A 16,953-nucleotide genomic window follows, 5' to 3' on the forward strand; every position below is an offset into this window, starting at 1 on the left:
AGAAGCACTTTGCCTGCCTGTAACCACTTTTGATTCTTTCACGTGTAAAGCACTGTCCAGTAAAGCCTGCAGCCTGAGGGGTGATTCAGGCAATGATATCCTAGGACAGAGTGTTTCTGAGGCTTGCCAGTGGAAATAGAAAGATGGTGGAGAAAACTACAAGCAAGGTACTCAGTGCTGAGGCCAATGTAATGATTAGTGATTCTATGGCTACAATCACTTTGTAGTAGATACATAAAAGTGTTGCTAGTACATCACATAAAAGTATTGTGCCAAAGGTATACAGGTAATGAGTTGAGTGAATAAAGCACTTTGGAATAGAAGCCTAGCTAATGTTTGGCTTGTGCATATTTAAAAAAACCTTCAACCAGATGGAGTCATCACAAGTCTCCACATGCCCTTATGCTTCTGAAATATGATGCTGCCAGCTACAATGTGCTTGTTTTTCAAACCTCTTTAACATCCTGCTCTTGCTGCTAATTATGTTTGGAATGCAGTGCCTTAAAAAAAATACATTTTCACTGAAAGTTTTTTTATGGTGCAAGTTACATAACACAAAACAAATCCAATAGGATAACAATATACAGTACTTCCCAAAAAGGGCAGCAGTTTTCAAATCGTGTTTTAGGGGAATCTTAGCATTCCTTTTGTTTCTCTGACAATATACACAACTTACATTTAAAGCACATACCCCCTGGCAAAGAGGCATGGCAACTAGTTCATTCCTCACAGAGCTACGATTCCCAGCACCCTGGGAATTTGGAAGGGCTGTAGATCAGTTGTAGTGTATCTGCTTTGCACGCAGAAGGTCCCAGATTCAATCCTCAGCATCTCCAGGTGGGGTAGGAGAGACTCCTGCCTGAAACCCTGGAGAACTGCTGCCAGTCAGTGTAGATAATATTGAGCTAGATGGATCAGTGGTTAGGTCAGCGGGAGGCAGCTTCCTACATATCCTTAACAAGTTTCCAGGTTTCTTTGAAAATGGGGAAAATGTGCTTTAAATGTATGGTGTGTATATGCACCATACATACAAGGAAGCTTAGGATTGGTTATAGCTTCAATTTCTTTAAATACTTGTTTCTGCTCATATTTCAGTCTACCAAAGTAAGTGGCAAAAGCACATCCAGTTCTGAACTTCAGACGGCAGCACAACCTACTTTTGTTTTTTCAGTTTTATCTGGGGTGCATTTTTCTACACTGGATGCCATTCCTGTACATGTGTTTGCCTTTTTTACAAGACTGGTGCTGATTTATGGAGGAATTTAAGCCAAGCTGCAGCAGAGCTGTGCATTCAACCCACTGAGATAACTTTGCTCCACATTCCTGGGACTGACCTTGTTCCCTGCAGATACAGTAATCAGTGGCTGACTGTACTTTGCTGTCTGCATCTCAGGGTTGCTGATTGCTAGTCTGCTAGCCCATTGCCCTTAGTAAGTCTCTGGTATGTGTTCCTTTCACAGCTCTTCCTCCCCGCCCCACCGCTAGCTGTTCAGCACAGCTTCATCAGTGTCAGATTCAATTCTGTTTGTGTACACACCAGGGGGCTTTCAAGGATGTCTACCCTGTGCAAAATGAACCTTGGCTAGTAATGAATTAGCAATGGCTAACCCAATTGGTATGAAGCTGCTTGTTGTGCTTCAGCTTTAAAGAGCAGGTTTTCACAGGGAAAGCTCTGGGTGAAGGAGAGCGCTCAGAGCTTTAAGGCATGGAACTCAGTTGGTTAGTGTGTGGTGCTAAGAACTCCAAGGTTGCAGGTTCGATTCCTGTAAGGGACAGCTGCATAGCCCTGCATTGCAGGAGGTTGGACTAGGATGATCCTGGGGTCCCTTCAAACTATGATATATGACCTGTGCCTGTAAAGAGCAGGGCAAAAAGTAAGTGTGGATAAGCCCTTTGTCTAGTCTTTAATGAGCATTAATTCTAATTTGTTTATGGGGCAATTCTATCAGCATTCTTCTTGATTTGCTTGCAGGTTGTTTACATGTCTTCCCATTCGTCATTCATTCCACATCTTTCAGTGCATGCCCCCGTCACTCTTCAAACTACAACAAGTTATTAAAAGATAAATGTGGATTTGCTGCACTAGGGGAAGAGAGTTGTTTAAATGCATAGACCCCATGTTCCAGTTTGTGCTGGAATCACTCACATAAAATACTGACCATCTGGAAGAACCCTAGGTCTCCTGTTTGTCATTTCCAGTGGTGTTCCAATTCTGTCTGGTGTTTAAATTTAACATTGTTGCTTTTAAGTAGCACATACCCCAAGTTCAAAAGTTCTCCAAACAGTTTGTGGCAAGTGCTGAAAGACCGTCCTTGAATGCTTAACAGGCAGGCCTGTCCCATGTTTGTTCCCACTATATTCTGCCCAATGTTCCAAAGAACTATTGTGATTACTAGTAATCAATGGCCCTTGGGGTCATAGAAGCATAGAGTTGGAAGGGACCCTGAGGATCATCTAGTCCAACAATATGCAACTGTCCCATATCTGCCATCCATCAATTGGTCTAATCCTCAAATATTCTTTTTTAATGTCCCCTCAAAGCTATTGACTATCACAACTTTGCAAAGGTGTGTTTTCCTCTATTGGTTCTGAATCAACTGCCAGTTAATTGCACTAGGTGAATCCAATCTCTATTACTGGGGGCCTCAGTACATGTCTGGACTCCAGTCAGAATGGGATTCTCAACTAAGAAGCTCATAACTGTGGAAAGAGGGGAAATGGAGTTTCCCCCAGTGCAGCACAAAACACTGAAGTCAAAAGCCTGCTAAGGAAAACATGGATCTTTTCCTCATGGGACAGCAAGTATTTTACATGTGCGTTGTACGATACCACCAATCAGCTTTCTTGCCAACACTCTTGTTGTTTTATAATTCTCAAAGCTTTATTTGTTGTTGCATATCTCAGCCAGTAGGAATAACGTAGCATTGATTAAAATCACATTTTGCTTAAGGGAAGTTATGTCGTTGACGGCAAAGCATAATCTTCCAAGTACTGTTTTTCCAAGTAGACATGGCCTCTGCGTATGTGTGTCTTCTTAAGGGAAGATGGCAGCCAGTAGTGCTCCACCAGCTGTCACTGCAGCTGTGGTAGCAGTGGACAGCCCAGCAGCACCTAGAAGAGGATTGAGGCACAGAATTATTGTAATGAAGATCTCAAGGTGCGGAGACTGGCTCTGCCAATCATGTGGTTCTTTGTCCTGAGAGCAGCAGACATACCGACTGACTGAAGCGCAGCAACAGCGCTCCCAGCTGCTACTCCTCCACCATTGGCGATGGCCGCTGCCGACATCATTTTTGCAGCCAGAGAGCCAGCTGCAATTCCAGCTCCAGTGAAGCCTGCTGCTCCCAGTGCTACTGGGACAGCAATCGTGGCCACTGCTGCAAGAACACAGAATGAGGAATATGTTACATGATAGAAGTAGGGGAACTGACTACGATATACCATCATCATCATCATCATCATCAAACCTTTTATTGGCATCACATACAAACATCCAAAACAAATCAATACAGAATTAACACTTCCCCAGTGGCACAAAACATTTGCTAAAAAAAGGAGGCAGAGCAGACTATCATCACATCTCTAGGTCTCCAGGGAGATCAGACATCTGCAGTGTATTTCAATGACAAAAAACCAAATAGATATATTTAGCCACTAACTTGGTGAGCTCCTGATCATTCCCCAGTAAAAGAAAATGTATGACCTCCAACTCCAACCTAGTTTTTAATATAGCCTTGGCAGATGGTAGTGATACGGAAGGGGGGGCATGCCTTCTTCACCTTCTTCTTCGCTACAATATATCCATTTATTTCCAATTGTCAATGTCAAAAGGGACTAAAAACTATAAAATTCATAGAAACTCAATGTGCCAATTTGCTCAATTTCTCTAGGACTCCATGATACCTCCCCTGTCCTCCATAATCCTCAAGCAAGGTGTCAAGACCCTAATCCTGTCAAATCACTCTGCCAAGCCTTTCCTCCGGGCAATGCCAGGTGGCAGACTATGCGTACATGGACCATTGTCTTCTCATCACCAGTACTCAGGATGTGCTTATCTGCGCTTATCTCCAGCTCTGCATATCCCCCCTCCCTCCTCCATATGTTAATCCTGTGTAACCCAACCTCTTCTTAATGTATTCATGATGTAATCTGTGTAACCCAACCTCTTCTTAATGTATTCATGATGTAATCTGTGTAACCCAACCTCTTCTTAATGTATTCATGATGTAACTGGGATGTATTTTGCACTGTATTCTGGGACATGGAGGGAAGTTTCAAAAGTTTGTCACCCCTTTCTCGCTGTTCAATCTCGCCTTGAACCTGTTGCGCAATAAACTTGGATCTTCTGCAGCTTGCTCCTGTCTCCGGCTGAGCTCATTTTCCTCCACAGGGACCCGCGGACTTAGTCCGACGAGCTGGGTGGCAGAGCAGCCTCGCACCCAGATTTTACCGTAACAGTAGGGACACCGATCACAAAAGTTCCACTGACAGCCTGAGTTGCAGTACCTTCTTGTTAAACTGTTGTAGCCCTGGGGAAAGAAAGGGATCTAACAAAACATCGCTGAGGAGAGGATCTTTATCTGATGTAAGGCAGATGTTTAACCAGGATAGAAGAAATCTTGCCCAGGCGACAGCCTCTACCTTGTGTTGACCTCCCTCTAAACATAAGGCTTCATAGGGTGCACAGCGTGGGACTACTACGATATGTAGATATTTGCTTAATGCAGAAAGGGCATCCAAATTTTCTTAAATTTAATGCTGTTGGCTATCCCTTTAGTTATTCTGTTTTGATATGCCAGGTGTTCTGTCAAAGTCATTTCACAGATCTCATCAAGCCAGACTTTCATTGTGAACTCCACCATTTCCAATCACTTGCAAGCTTCATTCATGCTGATGCAAGCAAAATAATCACCAAAATTTGCCCAACTGGAAATCCATATTATTGAAGACTTACCCAAGCCGGCTGCACCACCCAAAGCTGCAATTACTGAAAGAGAGACTTGTTTTAATAAGATATAATGGATCTCAAGTACATATACAGTCATACCTCGGGTTATGAACCTCGGGTTGCGCGTTTTCGGGTTGCAGACCGCACAGAACCCGCAAGTACCGGAACAGGTTACTTCTGGGTTTTGGCACTCATGCATGCGCAGAAGCACATGCACGTGTGCAGATGCGGCACTTCAGGCTATTAACACTGTGGGTTGCGAACATGCCTCCCACACGGATCACGTTCGTAACCGGAGGTATGACTGAAAAATGCAAAAAAGCATCAGGCGAGCTACAACTGTGATGGGCATATTTGTCAGTTTCAGTTACTTTCTGTTCCTCATGTTTTCCAGTCTTGGGTTCAGTTCACATTTCCATATCAGCCTGATTAAAAAACAAACACACACAAATTCTCATGAAAATTTCCTCACCATTTTAATGCTGATTTCTCAAAGTTTTACAAGATTTTAAAATACATCATTAGCATTTCGAGGTAGCTTGCCTGGAAACATTATTTCAGTTTTCTGATGACTTTTTATCGTTTTCTTCTCTGTGTGGTCTCTTTTTTTAAAAAAGAATTGCTTAGCAATGCTAATGATTCAGCTGCATAATGATTTATCCCTAAATTTAACAAAGTCAAGACAACTTGTATTACGACAAGGTGCTGGACCCAGGTAAATGTCTATTCATGCCCACAAGAGACCTCCAGTTTCAGGAACAGGGAAATTCTAGTTGAGGTGTGAGACAACACACACATTTAACCAAGTACGGCCTACTGGTGTGGATGGGAAACATCAAGATAGATTTGGGAAGCATAAAATCAAAAGCACTTATATGCGGATGAAGGCACACAAATACACACTCAGAAACAGTAGCCTGTGTATGTACATGTTTGTGCCATAGTCTGGACGCAGTCCAATAGTGATGTGTGCTTCTAATTTTAACCTAGGCTGAGTGGGGGCAGAGGTGAGGAGAACCCCATGTCCCCGACTGAGAAGAGTTTGAGAAGACTGGAAGGTGACAAGTTACCCAATCCCCAAGAAAGTAAATTGGCTCTCTTACCTGGAACGCCCACCATGTTGGCTTTAAGAGACCTGAAGAAAGATGCCAGAAACTCAGTTAGGCTAATGCAGTGTACAACTGTGTGTTAAACTATGGAACTCGATCCCACAGGAGGCAGTGATGGCCACCAATTTGGGTGAATTTAAAAGAGGATGGCACAAATTAATGGAGGATAAGGCTATCAATGTCTACTAGCCATGATGGCAGCAATGCTTCTGAATAGCAGTTGTCTGAAACCACAGGAGGGGAGAGGGCTCTTGTGCTTGAGGGTTTTCCAGATGCATTTGGATGGCCACTGTGATAACTGGACACTGTCTATTTAGGATACAGTGGTACCTTGGTTTACGAACTTAATCTGCTCTGGAAGTCCGTTCTTAAACCAAAGCGTTCTTAAACCAAGGTGTGCTTTCCCATAGCAGCAGGGGACTCATTTTACAAATGGAACACACTCAACAGGAAGCTGAACATGTTCTTATTCCAAGGCAAAGTTCACAAACCAAAACACCTACTTCCGGATTTGCAGCGTTCTTAATCTAAGTTGTTCATAAACTAAGCTGTTCTTTGACCAAGGTACCACTGTAATTCTATACATCTGACAAAGTGGACTCTGGTGGTTTAACTACCAATCCCTCTTCCCAGTTAAGTCAGGGTATTGTAGTTTTTAAAGAGAGTTAATTAAGAACTCTCAGCACCAAGGCCAGCTCAAAACATTTTGGTGCCTGAGACCAATCAGAAAATGGTGTTGTTCCCTCAGGAATCCTGGGAATTGTAGTTTGTTCCCAACTCTGTCATCTGTCTGGCAGGAAAATATTAAAAGAAGAATTCCTGCATGCCAGGTTGCTGCTAAAAGGTATAGAAGGACGGGCAAGAATGGTAGCAATTCCTATGCACAATATGGGATAATCCAAAATTTGAAAATAGGCATTTACCCTGTGAAAGACAGGTGTACTCTTTTAAAGCCTTCTCAGACATGTAATTTTATTATGTACATTGGTTTTTAAAATCTGTTGCTTTTATCTCTATTTTATCTCCATCTGTTTGAAAGCAAAAGTCATTATTGCTATATGACTATTTCATACAATTTTATGTATACAGTTTAGAGGGGTTTTTTTAAAGTGCTATATAAGCATTGTTAAATGAATAATAATAATAATAATAATAATAATAATAATAATAGAAAATAAGTAGTACCTAAAATCTCAGCATTCCCTTTGTAGAACATGTAGCCCCATGACAAAGCAGAGCTAGAAAGGATTCATCTTTCTTTCTTCTGGGGGGGTGTATGAGGGATGTGTTTATGCGTGCAGCACCTCCATTTTCAGAGGCAAATATACCAGCAGCTGCAAAACTGCAGCTGCCCCAAAGAATAAATGCTGAGAAACAGCATAAAGCCAAGATTTGATTTTTAGATGCAAATAAATGAGTATGAATCAAGGGGAAATAAAAGTGCTTGACAGCAGCACTGGACACCCACAAGCTCAGGAAGAGGATAAGATTATTGCTTTTATTTGTGGTGTCTGGGATTGTCTGTAACAGCTGTGTGGCAGACAGAAATGCCAGAAGGCCAGCTCTCCCCATCAAGGCATCCTCATGCTGGGAAAAGCTGGACCCTGCTTTTTGTTTTTCACCCAGACACAGATAACCTAAATATGAAAGCATGAGAAGTCACCTTCCTTGCCTTTTCATCAGGAGACATAACACTGCAAACAGTGTTAGAAACTGAGATATGAAAGCTAGGAGCTACATAAATGGAATCTTAAACCTTTGTTATGGGCCCCACAACAGAATGTCTAGGCGTGTGTTTTTATAACAATACAAAGCTGAAAATGAATGAACCGCAGCTAAAATCTTATTTTCATTTTTCACATGGTCTAGTCCTCATCTAAAGACTGCAAAAAGCACAAAGCCATGCTTCCTTTGCCCACCCTGCTAATATTCTTATGAGGGTCCCTTCGCCCGTCTCCAGAGAGTGGCTGGAAGTGGGGAGGCAGAAAAAGGTCCTCCTTTCCGTCCAGCAGTGGCAGTTTAATCTGAAATCTGAGGCGCAGTATTGCACCCAGAGCTCAGAAGCTGCTGGAAACGAATTCCCCGATGCAAAACATGCCAAAACAATGGGGAGTTTCGAGACGGAAGAGAGGAGCCTCCATTTCAGTTTGGATTGTGTCAGAATGACGGGATTCAAGTCTAAATCAGGGATGGCGCAGCCAGGACCAAAGCCCTGCTCCCCACACCACCCACCTCTCTTTGTTTGCCTCTGGCTCGTTCTGCACAGGCAGCAGCTCCCAGCCAGCCGATGAGGATTTTTTCTCTGGCTTCTCCCCGCTCCTGCTGCCCCCAATGTGCTTGCCGCTCAATCTGCACAGCAGCGGCTTCTCCTCAGCTGGCGTCTTGGCAACAGAAAGCGAAGGCCCCAGGACCCCTATGCTGGCCCTGCAGTCCCCTGCAAGGCGTCACCTAATGTTTCCATATAGCTTTAATTGGTTCCAAGAATTTAACAAGCGGCTGTCGGTTATCCAAAGAGGCTGCTTGCTTCAATCCATCCTATAAGTGTTGCATAGAGCTAATACATCGCTAACAATATAAACAAGTTACCTCTTACCTGTTTTTCCTTTCTGAAATGCAAATGTTTTTGTTAAAAAATGGCATTCAGTATTTACATTGCAAGCATCCTATTAACAATACTTTTACAGCTAGATCTTTTATTCTGAAAACATCCTTAAAGTTGTCTAACAGCAAAAACGGGGGCAGTGTTATTCTTTAATTCCTTTTATGATATCCTGCCGAAAACACTGCATATCTGTACATATCGAACAAACAAACTTAACATCTACTAAATTCTTGGAAAATAGACATTGGGGTGGGTGTGATACTTGGTCTTGCATATGAAGAGAAGTCAGCTCTCCAAAACAGAAATATCTCTATGCTCAATTTCCCTTGATTGTTTTGGTTAACGCTGCTAGGAGCTGTTACTTACCCACGCCTCTCCTCGGAGATCTGCAGCTACTTCCACCGCGTTTTCTATATTGGGGAGAGGCTAGTGATTGACAGCATCCTCCGCCAATGGAAACAGTACCTAGACTCTCGTTCCATGTTGCAAACCCCCCCCCCCCCCAGTGTTTAAGTGATTCTCAGAGACCAGCCCACAAAACCTTTAGGTTTCTATTTCCCCCTCTTCTGAAGAGGAATTGGCATTGATACCACGTGGCTTGTAATCTAATGATTCAGTTTTCCCTTTTGTAGCTTGCCTAGGAGCAAGAAGAGATAGACTGAGCTACGTCTCTATAGGAATATTCACAAATTAAGCATTTTCATCAGGAACGATGAGAACGTGAAAACCATGAAACAAGGACTGAGTCTATGAAGTGTTTTGAGCATATACTGGTAATGAACCCTATTAAAACACTTCTCCCCACCATTTTTTTTAAAAAGACAATCCAGTAACTAATTGTAGCTGGAAAATTTCAGGAGATGAATGGAACTATGTAGGGGAGGAATGAAATGATGAAGCTGAGTCATGATGAGATTTCAGTACTTGTATCAGAAAGGATTCAAAATTCTTCAGACAAATCCTGGGAGTGTGAAAGAGGAAAAATGTGGCAGTGAAGGGGTGGGATGGCTCTTTGTAATTATGCTAGAAGGTAATGGAAGCAATTATTACTGTGATTCTGGAAGAAAACTGAAGCCCAGGCAACACCAAGTAAAAATAAATCATTCTGCACCTGCAGTAAGCACGGGTGTTGTGAAAGTTCACTAGCACATTTTTGGGGTTGGGTGAGACTTTGTCAGCCCAAAGTGGTGACATTTTGGTGAGTGATATTTTTCATCATTAACTTTCAGGAGGAATTTTAAAATATTCCTGCATACCCATACATTTGATTCATGGGTAGGCAAACTCCAGCCCAATCGCCTTCTCAATCCGACTGCGGACGGTCTGGGAACAAGCATGTTTTTACATGAGTAGAATGTGTCCTTTTATTTAAAATGCATCTCTGGGTTATTTGTGGGGCATAGGAATTTGTTCACCCCCCAATATAGTCCGGCTCCCCACAAGGTCTGACGAACAGTAGACCGGCCCCCTGCTGAAAAAGTTTGCTGACCTGATTGATGGCTGAAAGATACTACTCCCAGTAAACTAGACATTACTAGCTTTCAGAGCATTTCTTAAGTTTTTGGATGTTTTTAATGTTTTCATTTTATTTACAACTGTGTTGCGGACAAAAGGTCCAATGGTGGGGTGACCTGAGCCATTAATCACACCAGGATTGAGAAGGAAAGATTTAATCAGACAGCAGGAAGAAAGTATGGGGAAATCAAGTTCCAAATCCTATACGTACAGACATCCGCAGCGTGGGGAGCCCTGCAGGAGTTCCCCGCAGGGCTCCCCACGCTGCGGATAGCAGCCTGGCGCCGGCGGGTGGGGCGCCCTGAAGCAGAGCGCCCCGCGTGCCGGACAGACATCCGCAGCGTGGGGAGCCCTGCAGGAGTTCCCCGCAGGGCTCCCCACGCTGCGGATAGCAGCCTGCCGCCCAGCGCGCATGGCGCCCTGAAGCAGAGCGCCCCGCGCGCTGGACAGACATCGGCCAGCCCCACAAGCTCGGGGGACAGCGGGGAGGTGCAGCGCCATCCCACTGTTCCCCGACCTGATTTTGGGGGGGAAATAAAGGAAATTTTTTCCCCCTTTATTCCTCCCCAAAAAAACTAGGTGCGTCCTATGGGACGGAGCGTCCTATGGGACGAAAAATACGGTAGCTAAAGTGGTGCTTCAGGTTAAGAACAGTTTCAGGTTAAGAACGGACCTCCAGAATGAATTAAGTTCTTAACCTGAGGTACCACTGTAGTTTGTGGTGCATGCTGAAGGGCCACCCTTGAATGCTGGCAATATAAGTTTTGTGAAGTTTAACAGGCAGGCCTGTCCCATGTTTGTTCCCACTATATTCTGCCCAATGTTTCAAATAACTATTTTGATTACTAGTCATCAACAGCCCTTGGGGTCATAGAAGCAGAGAGTTGGAAGGGACCCTGAGGATCATCTAGTCCAACCCCTGCAATGTAGGAATATGCAACTGTCCCATATCTGCCATCCATCAATTGGTCTAATCCTCAATTATTATTTTTTAATGTCCCCTCAAAGCTATTGACTATCACAACTTTTCAAAGGAGTGTTTTCCTCTATTGGTTCTGAATCAACTGCCAGTTAATTGCACTAGGTCAGGGGTGTCAAACGCAAATTCATCGGGGGCCGCATCAGCAGTTTGGTCACCCTCAAAGGGCCGGTTGTATCTATAGGACTCAATATGCGCTCAATATAAAAACAAGTGGAGGTTTCCTGGATGCATGTAAAGTGGAGGTTTCCTGTGTAGAACGGCCGGCGCCGCTAGAGGGCACACATTCTCTGGCTTGTAGGCTGCCGCGCATGCGCTGAAGAGGCGGCTTTCTTGTGTCAAAAAAAAAGGGGGGAGAATAAAAGGTGAAGGCTGGCGGCCGCCGGTGGCTACACGGGCCACATGACGAGGTCTGGCGGGCTGGATTCGGCCCGCGGGCCTTGTGTTTGACACCCGTGCACTAGGTGAATCCGAGCTCTACTACTAGGGGCCTCAGTACATGTCTGGACTCCAATCAGAATGGGATTCTCAACTATGAAGCTCATAACTGTGGAAAGAGGGGAAATTGAGTTTTCCCCAGTGCAGCACAAAACACTGAAGTCAAAAGCCTGCTAAGGAAAACATCGATCTTTTCCTTATGGGACAGCAAGTATTTTACATGTGCGTTGTGCGATACCACCAATCAGCTTTCTTGCTAACACTCTTGTTGTTGTTTAATTATCAAAGCTTTATTTGTTGTTGCATATCTCAGCCAGTAGGAATAACGTAGCATTGATTAAAATCACATTTTGCTTAAGGTAAATTAAGTGAGTTATGTTGTTGACAGCAAAGCATAATCTTCCAAGTACTGTTTTTCCAAGTAGATATGGCCTCTGCGTATGTGTGTCTTCTTTTTAAGGGAAGATGGCAGCCAGCAGTGCTCCACCAGCTGTCACTGCAGCTGTGGTAGCAGCGGACAGCCCAGCAGCACCTAGAAGAGGATTGAGGCACACAATTATTGTAATGAAGATCTCAAGGTGCGGAGACTGGCTCTGCCAATCATGTGATTCTTGTCCTAAGAGCAGCAGACATACCGACTGACTGAAGTGCGGCAACTGCGCTCCCAGCTGCTACTCCTCCACCATTGGCGATGGCTGCTGCCGACATCATTTTTGCAGCCAGAGAGCCAGCTGCAATTCCATTTTTTTAAATTTTTTTTTAAATAATTTTTATTGATTTTCATAAAACAAAAAGCACAAAATTAAACAAACAAACAAACAATACATGACTTCCCCATGCCTCCCCTTCACTGCACACCTGTATCCAAAATTTTTAGCAATCCTTCATTCCTTTTCAAAATTTGATTTCCTTCATAATTTTCTTAACTTAAATATTTCCAACTATAATTCTCTATTTCTTAACCCTTGACATTTTATCAGTCCAAAATTTTGCAACAGTTCTTAAGATATAATTTAAATTTTTTCCAGTCCTCTTCCACTGTCTCCTTCCTCTGATCACGGATTCTGCCGGTCATCTCTGCCAGTCCCATAAATTCAGTCACCTTCGTCTGCCATTCTTCCAGAGTAGGTAATTCTTGCATCTTCCAATACTTTGCTAGAAGTATTCTTGCTGCTGTAGTTGCATACATAAAAAAGATCTTATCTTTTTTTGGTACCAATTGGCCGACCATGCCCAAGAGAAAAGCCTCCGGTTTTTTTACAAATGTCCACTTAAGGACTTTCTTAATTTCATTATAGATCATTTCCCAGTAGGCTTTAACCCTTGGGCAGGTCCACCAAAGATGATAGAAAGTTCCTTCACATTCATTACATTTCCAGCATTTGTTACTGGGCAAATGATATATCTTTGCAAGCTTGACTGGAGTCATGTACCATCTATAGATCATTTTCATTATGTTTTCTTTCAAGGCACTACATGCCGTAAATTTAAGGCCTGTGGTCCATAACTGTTCCCAGTCAGCAAACATAATATCATGACCTAAGTCTTGTGCCCATTTAATCATAGCTGATTTAACTGTTTCATCCTGTGTATTCCATTTCAGCAACAAGTTATACATTTTAGACAAATTCTTAGTATTGGTCTCTAACAGTTCTGTTTCCAATTTTGACCTCTCTTTCTGAAATCCTAGTTTCTTGTCCTGCTTAAAAGTCTCGAGCCAGCTGCAATTCCAGCTCCAGTGAAGCCTGCTGCTCCCAGTGCTGCTGGGACACCAATCGTGGCCACTGCTGCAAGAACACAGAATTAGGAATATGTTACATGATAGAAGCCTTAAATCTAAATTGCCTAGACCACAGTGCTTAACCATCTTGGCTGTGGGTCGTAGGAGACCTTGCAGGCCTTTCCCCACCTGGCCTGTGATGGTGGGGCCCTGACTGACAGACTCTAATTTCAAAAGCTAAGGCTCTTGGGCTTGGATATTTAGGGCAGTGGTTTCCAATTGGGGTGTGTGTGGTCTGTTGCACCCCCCTGAGAGAACTTGCTTATCTTGCTAATTGGGGAGTGAAAGCCATCTGTGGATCATTGAGCCTCCACGCACTATCAGGGAAAGTTGCTGGATGGCAAGAGAGTAGGGATTGGGGAAAAACCTCTGACATCATTTTATGGCTCTTGCAATTGGTACAAGGAGAGAGTGAGAATGCAAATTGCTTGCTCCATGGGGCGAATTCATGGAGCCCTGCTAGGACGAAAGGTGAAGCAGCTCCTGGTTGCTTATCATCTAAAACAGGCTTCCTCAAACTTGGCCCTCCAGATGTTTTGAGACTATAATTCCTATCATCCCTGACCACTGGTCCTGCTAGCTAGGGATCATGGGAACTGTAGGCAAAAACCATGGAGGGCTGAGTTTGAGGATGCCCGATCTAAAATAATTAAACTAGGAGCGCCTAATTCAGACGACTTGGCGTGTAAACCTCTCCACCTATCGTTGTCGTCATCATCAACCCATCTTTTACCCCAAGGTCCCAAAGCAGCTTACAACAATTAAAGCACAATATTTTAAGGCAATAGAAAACAACTTAATGCCATATGAATAAGGTAGATTCTAAAAATATGCCCAATCAAGCAAATGCATATTTTTGCGTCCAGACCTCATTGATTTTGGGAGGGGGGCGGGCAACCAGGTGCCTACAAACTTGGGCTTGGGGAGAATTTGGTTCAAGTCCCTTTTTAGCTTTAAAAAATCAGAGTAGCCCTAGACCAGTCACTGTTTCTGAGACCAGTGGAGTGAGGGGGGAACAAACCTTTTCACCAGCACTAGGTACCTCCGTTGCTAGACCTGCCCACAACAACTTGCCATAACTTCAGCTGCATTTCTGACAGTCAAGGCAGTTTGCTTCTCTCCTCCACCCACCCACCCCTGCCATCCTTCCTGCTTTGGCTATCCCTGCTACCAGTGCTTTTTTTCTTGAAAAAAAGGTGGGGGAACTGACTACAATATATAGATACAGTGGTACCTCGGGTTACATACGCTTCAGGTTACAGACACCGCTAATCCAGAAATAGTACCTCGGGTTAAGAACTTTGCTTCAGGTTAAGAACAGAAATCGTGCTCCGGCGGCGCAGCAGCAGCGGGAGGCCCCATTAGCTAAAGTGGTGCTTCAGGTTAACAACAGTTTCAGGTTAAGAACGGACTTCCGGAACGAATTAAGTACTTAACCCGAGGTACCACTGTATTTGCTTAATGCAGAAAGGGCATCCAAATTTTGTTAAATTTAATGATATTGGCTATCCCTTTAGTTATTCTGTTTTGATATGCCAGGTGTTCTGTCAAAGTCATTTCACAGCTCTCATCAAGCCAGACTTTCATTGTGAACTCCACCATTTCCAATGACTTGCAAGCTTCATTCATGCTGCTGCAAGCAAAATAATCACCCAAACTTGCCCAACTGGAAATCCATATTGCTAAAAACTTGCCCAAGCCGGCTGTAGCTCCCAAAACTGCAGTCACTGAAAGAGAGACTTGTTTTAATAAGATATAATGGATCTCAAGTACATATACAGTCATACCTCGGGTTACGAATGCTGCTGGTTGCGCATTTTTGGGTTGCAGACCGCGCAGAACCCGGAAGTACCGGAACGGGTTACTTCCAGGTTTCAGCGCTCGCTCATGCACAGAAGCACAAAATGATGTCACATGCGTGCGCAGAAGCGCCGGATTGCATCGTGCGCAGACACGGCGCTTCAGGCTATGAACACTGCGGGTTGCGAACGTGCCTCCCGCATGGATCACGTTTGCAACCACAGGTATGACTGTAAAATGCAAAAAAGCATCAGGTGAGCTACAACTGTGATGGGCATATTGGTCAGTTTCAGTTCCTTTCTGTTCCTCATGTTTTTTAATCTCAGGTTCAGTTCACATTTCCATATCACCTTGATTTAAAAGCAAATGCAAACAAATTCTCATGAAAATTTATCAACATTTCAATTCTGATTTCTCCTAATATATACGTTTGTATGCAATATTCCCTAGTGCACACATTTTTTTTTGCAAAGCAATTTCTCTAAAACAATACATTTTTAAAAATGTTATTTTTACTATCTACACATTTTTAAGGACAGTGTGTGCCTTTTTGTACACATTTCTTGGCTGAAGAACTGCACTGCAAAATTCAGAGAAGTGCACATCTCAAAGGGTTGTTGTTTTGGTTCTTGTACTGCTTCTGAAAGTGCAAATTAGGGAGGTTCACCTTTCAATTTGAAAGAAAATGAGTTTCTTCCCCCATCCCTACCTGTGGCAGAGGGAAGGGGAAGCTATCAATTGGCACTGTGCCCAAAAATGAACTGCTATCCAGTGCAAATCTTTTAATACTGGGCAAGATATATTTCAAACTGGCATTTTCCAACATAATGGCACAGTTGCATTTCTTAACCAGCTTCAGTTTCCGTGCTGTCTTCAAAAGCTGCCCAAGATGTGGCCTGTTACATTAATCTAAGATGTTACAAGAGCATGTAACCGCCCATGCAGAACTAGAAGAAAAGTATTTCAGATTTGTTCAATTCTTTCATCTAGTCTTGGTCACTATGTTGTACAAGATTTTGAAATACTTGCATTCATACCCACAAGAGACCTCCAGTTTCAGGAACGGGGAAGTTCTAATTGAAGCGTGGGGCAACACACACATTTAACCAAGTACTGCCTACTAGTGTACATGAATATTAAGACAGATTTTGGAAACATAAAATTAAAAGTACTCCTATGCGGATGAAGGCACACGAATACATGCACAGAAACAGTGGTCTGTGTACTGGGATGAGTGTTGCGCTGTGTTCTAAACCACTGAGCCTCTTGGGCTTGCCGGCAGTTCAAATCCCGGCGATGGGGTGAGCTCCCATTGCTCTTCATGCTTCATCCTAACGGTGAAGCATGCTTCCAGTTTTAATCTGCACTGAGTGGGGGTGGAGGTGAGGAGAGTTTGTGTCACTGACTGAGAGTTTGAGACAACTGCTTTGGACTATACGGTTACAGTTACCCAATCCCCAATAAAGTAAACAGGCTCTCTTACCTGGATCAGCCATGCTGGCTTCCTAAAGACCTGTATAGAGGTGCCAGAAACTCTTGTTAGGATAATGCAGTGTACAATTGTGTGTTAAATTATGGAACTCAATCCCACAGGAGGCAGTGACGACCACCAATTTTGGGTGGTTTTAAAAGAGGACTGGACAAATTCATGGAGGACATGGCTATCAGTGATTACAAGCCACGATGGCTGTGCTCTGCCTCCAGTTCAGAGGCCGCAGTGCTTCTGAATACCAGTTGCTGGAAACCACTGGAGTTGCGATTGAGGGTTTTCCAGATGCATCT

At 43.6% G+C, this 16,953-nt stretch overlaps 1 protein-coding gene across 2 annotated transcripts; it reads right to left on the reverse strand.

The window, feature by feature from the left end:
- Positions 1 to 2,856: 2,856 nt before the first annotated feature.
- Positions 2,857 to 16,684, reverse strand: LOC309347583 (uncharacterized protein). 2 transcript variants are annotated; one of them, XM_081872253.1, is made up of 5 exons: positions 9,026 to 9,154; positions 6,052 to 6,083; positions 4,955 to 4,987; positions 3,216 to 3,377; positions 2,857 to 3,111 (listed from the first exon to the last, which is right to left on the reverse strand). In XM_081872253.1, exons 2-5 carry the CDS (start codon positions 6,065 to 6,067, stop codon positions 3,035 to 3,037), a joined length of 288 nt encoding a protein of 95 aa, XP_081728379.1. In that variant the 5' UTR covers positions 6,068 to 6,083; positions 9,026 to 9,154; the 3' UTR covers positions 2,857 to 3,034. The 2 variants fall into 2 exon arrangements, with proteins under 2 accessions (XP_081728379.1, XP_081728380.1); XM_081872254.1 differs by lacking the exons at positions 6,052 to 6,083; positions 9,026 to 9,154 and adding an exon at positions 16,655 to 16,684.
- Positions 16,685 to 16,953: the final 269 nt, after the last annotated feature.

The sequence above is a fragment of the Podarcis erhardii genome, assembly GCF_964252035.2.
Source record: "Podarcis erhardii genome assembly, chromosome: 7".
NCBI classification, from domain to species: Eukaryota; Metazoa; Chordata; class Lepidosauria; order Squamata; family Lacertidae; genus Podarcis; species Podarcis erhardii.

Bases quoted from the DNA above. Each gene is read 5' to 3' on its own strand.
- LOC309347583 (XM_081872253.1), bottom strand. The intron at 3,378-4,954 runs GTAAGTCTTCAA...GTGTTCTTGCAG, and splicing joins GGGTGGTGCAGCCGGCTTGG to CAGTGGCCACGATTGCTGTC. The intron at 3,112-3,215 runs GTATGTCTGCTG...ATCCTCTTCTAG, and splicing joins TGCTGCGCTTCAGTCAGTCG to GTGCTGCTGGGCTGTCCACT.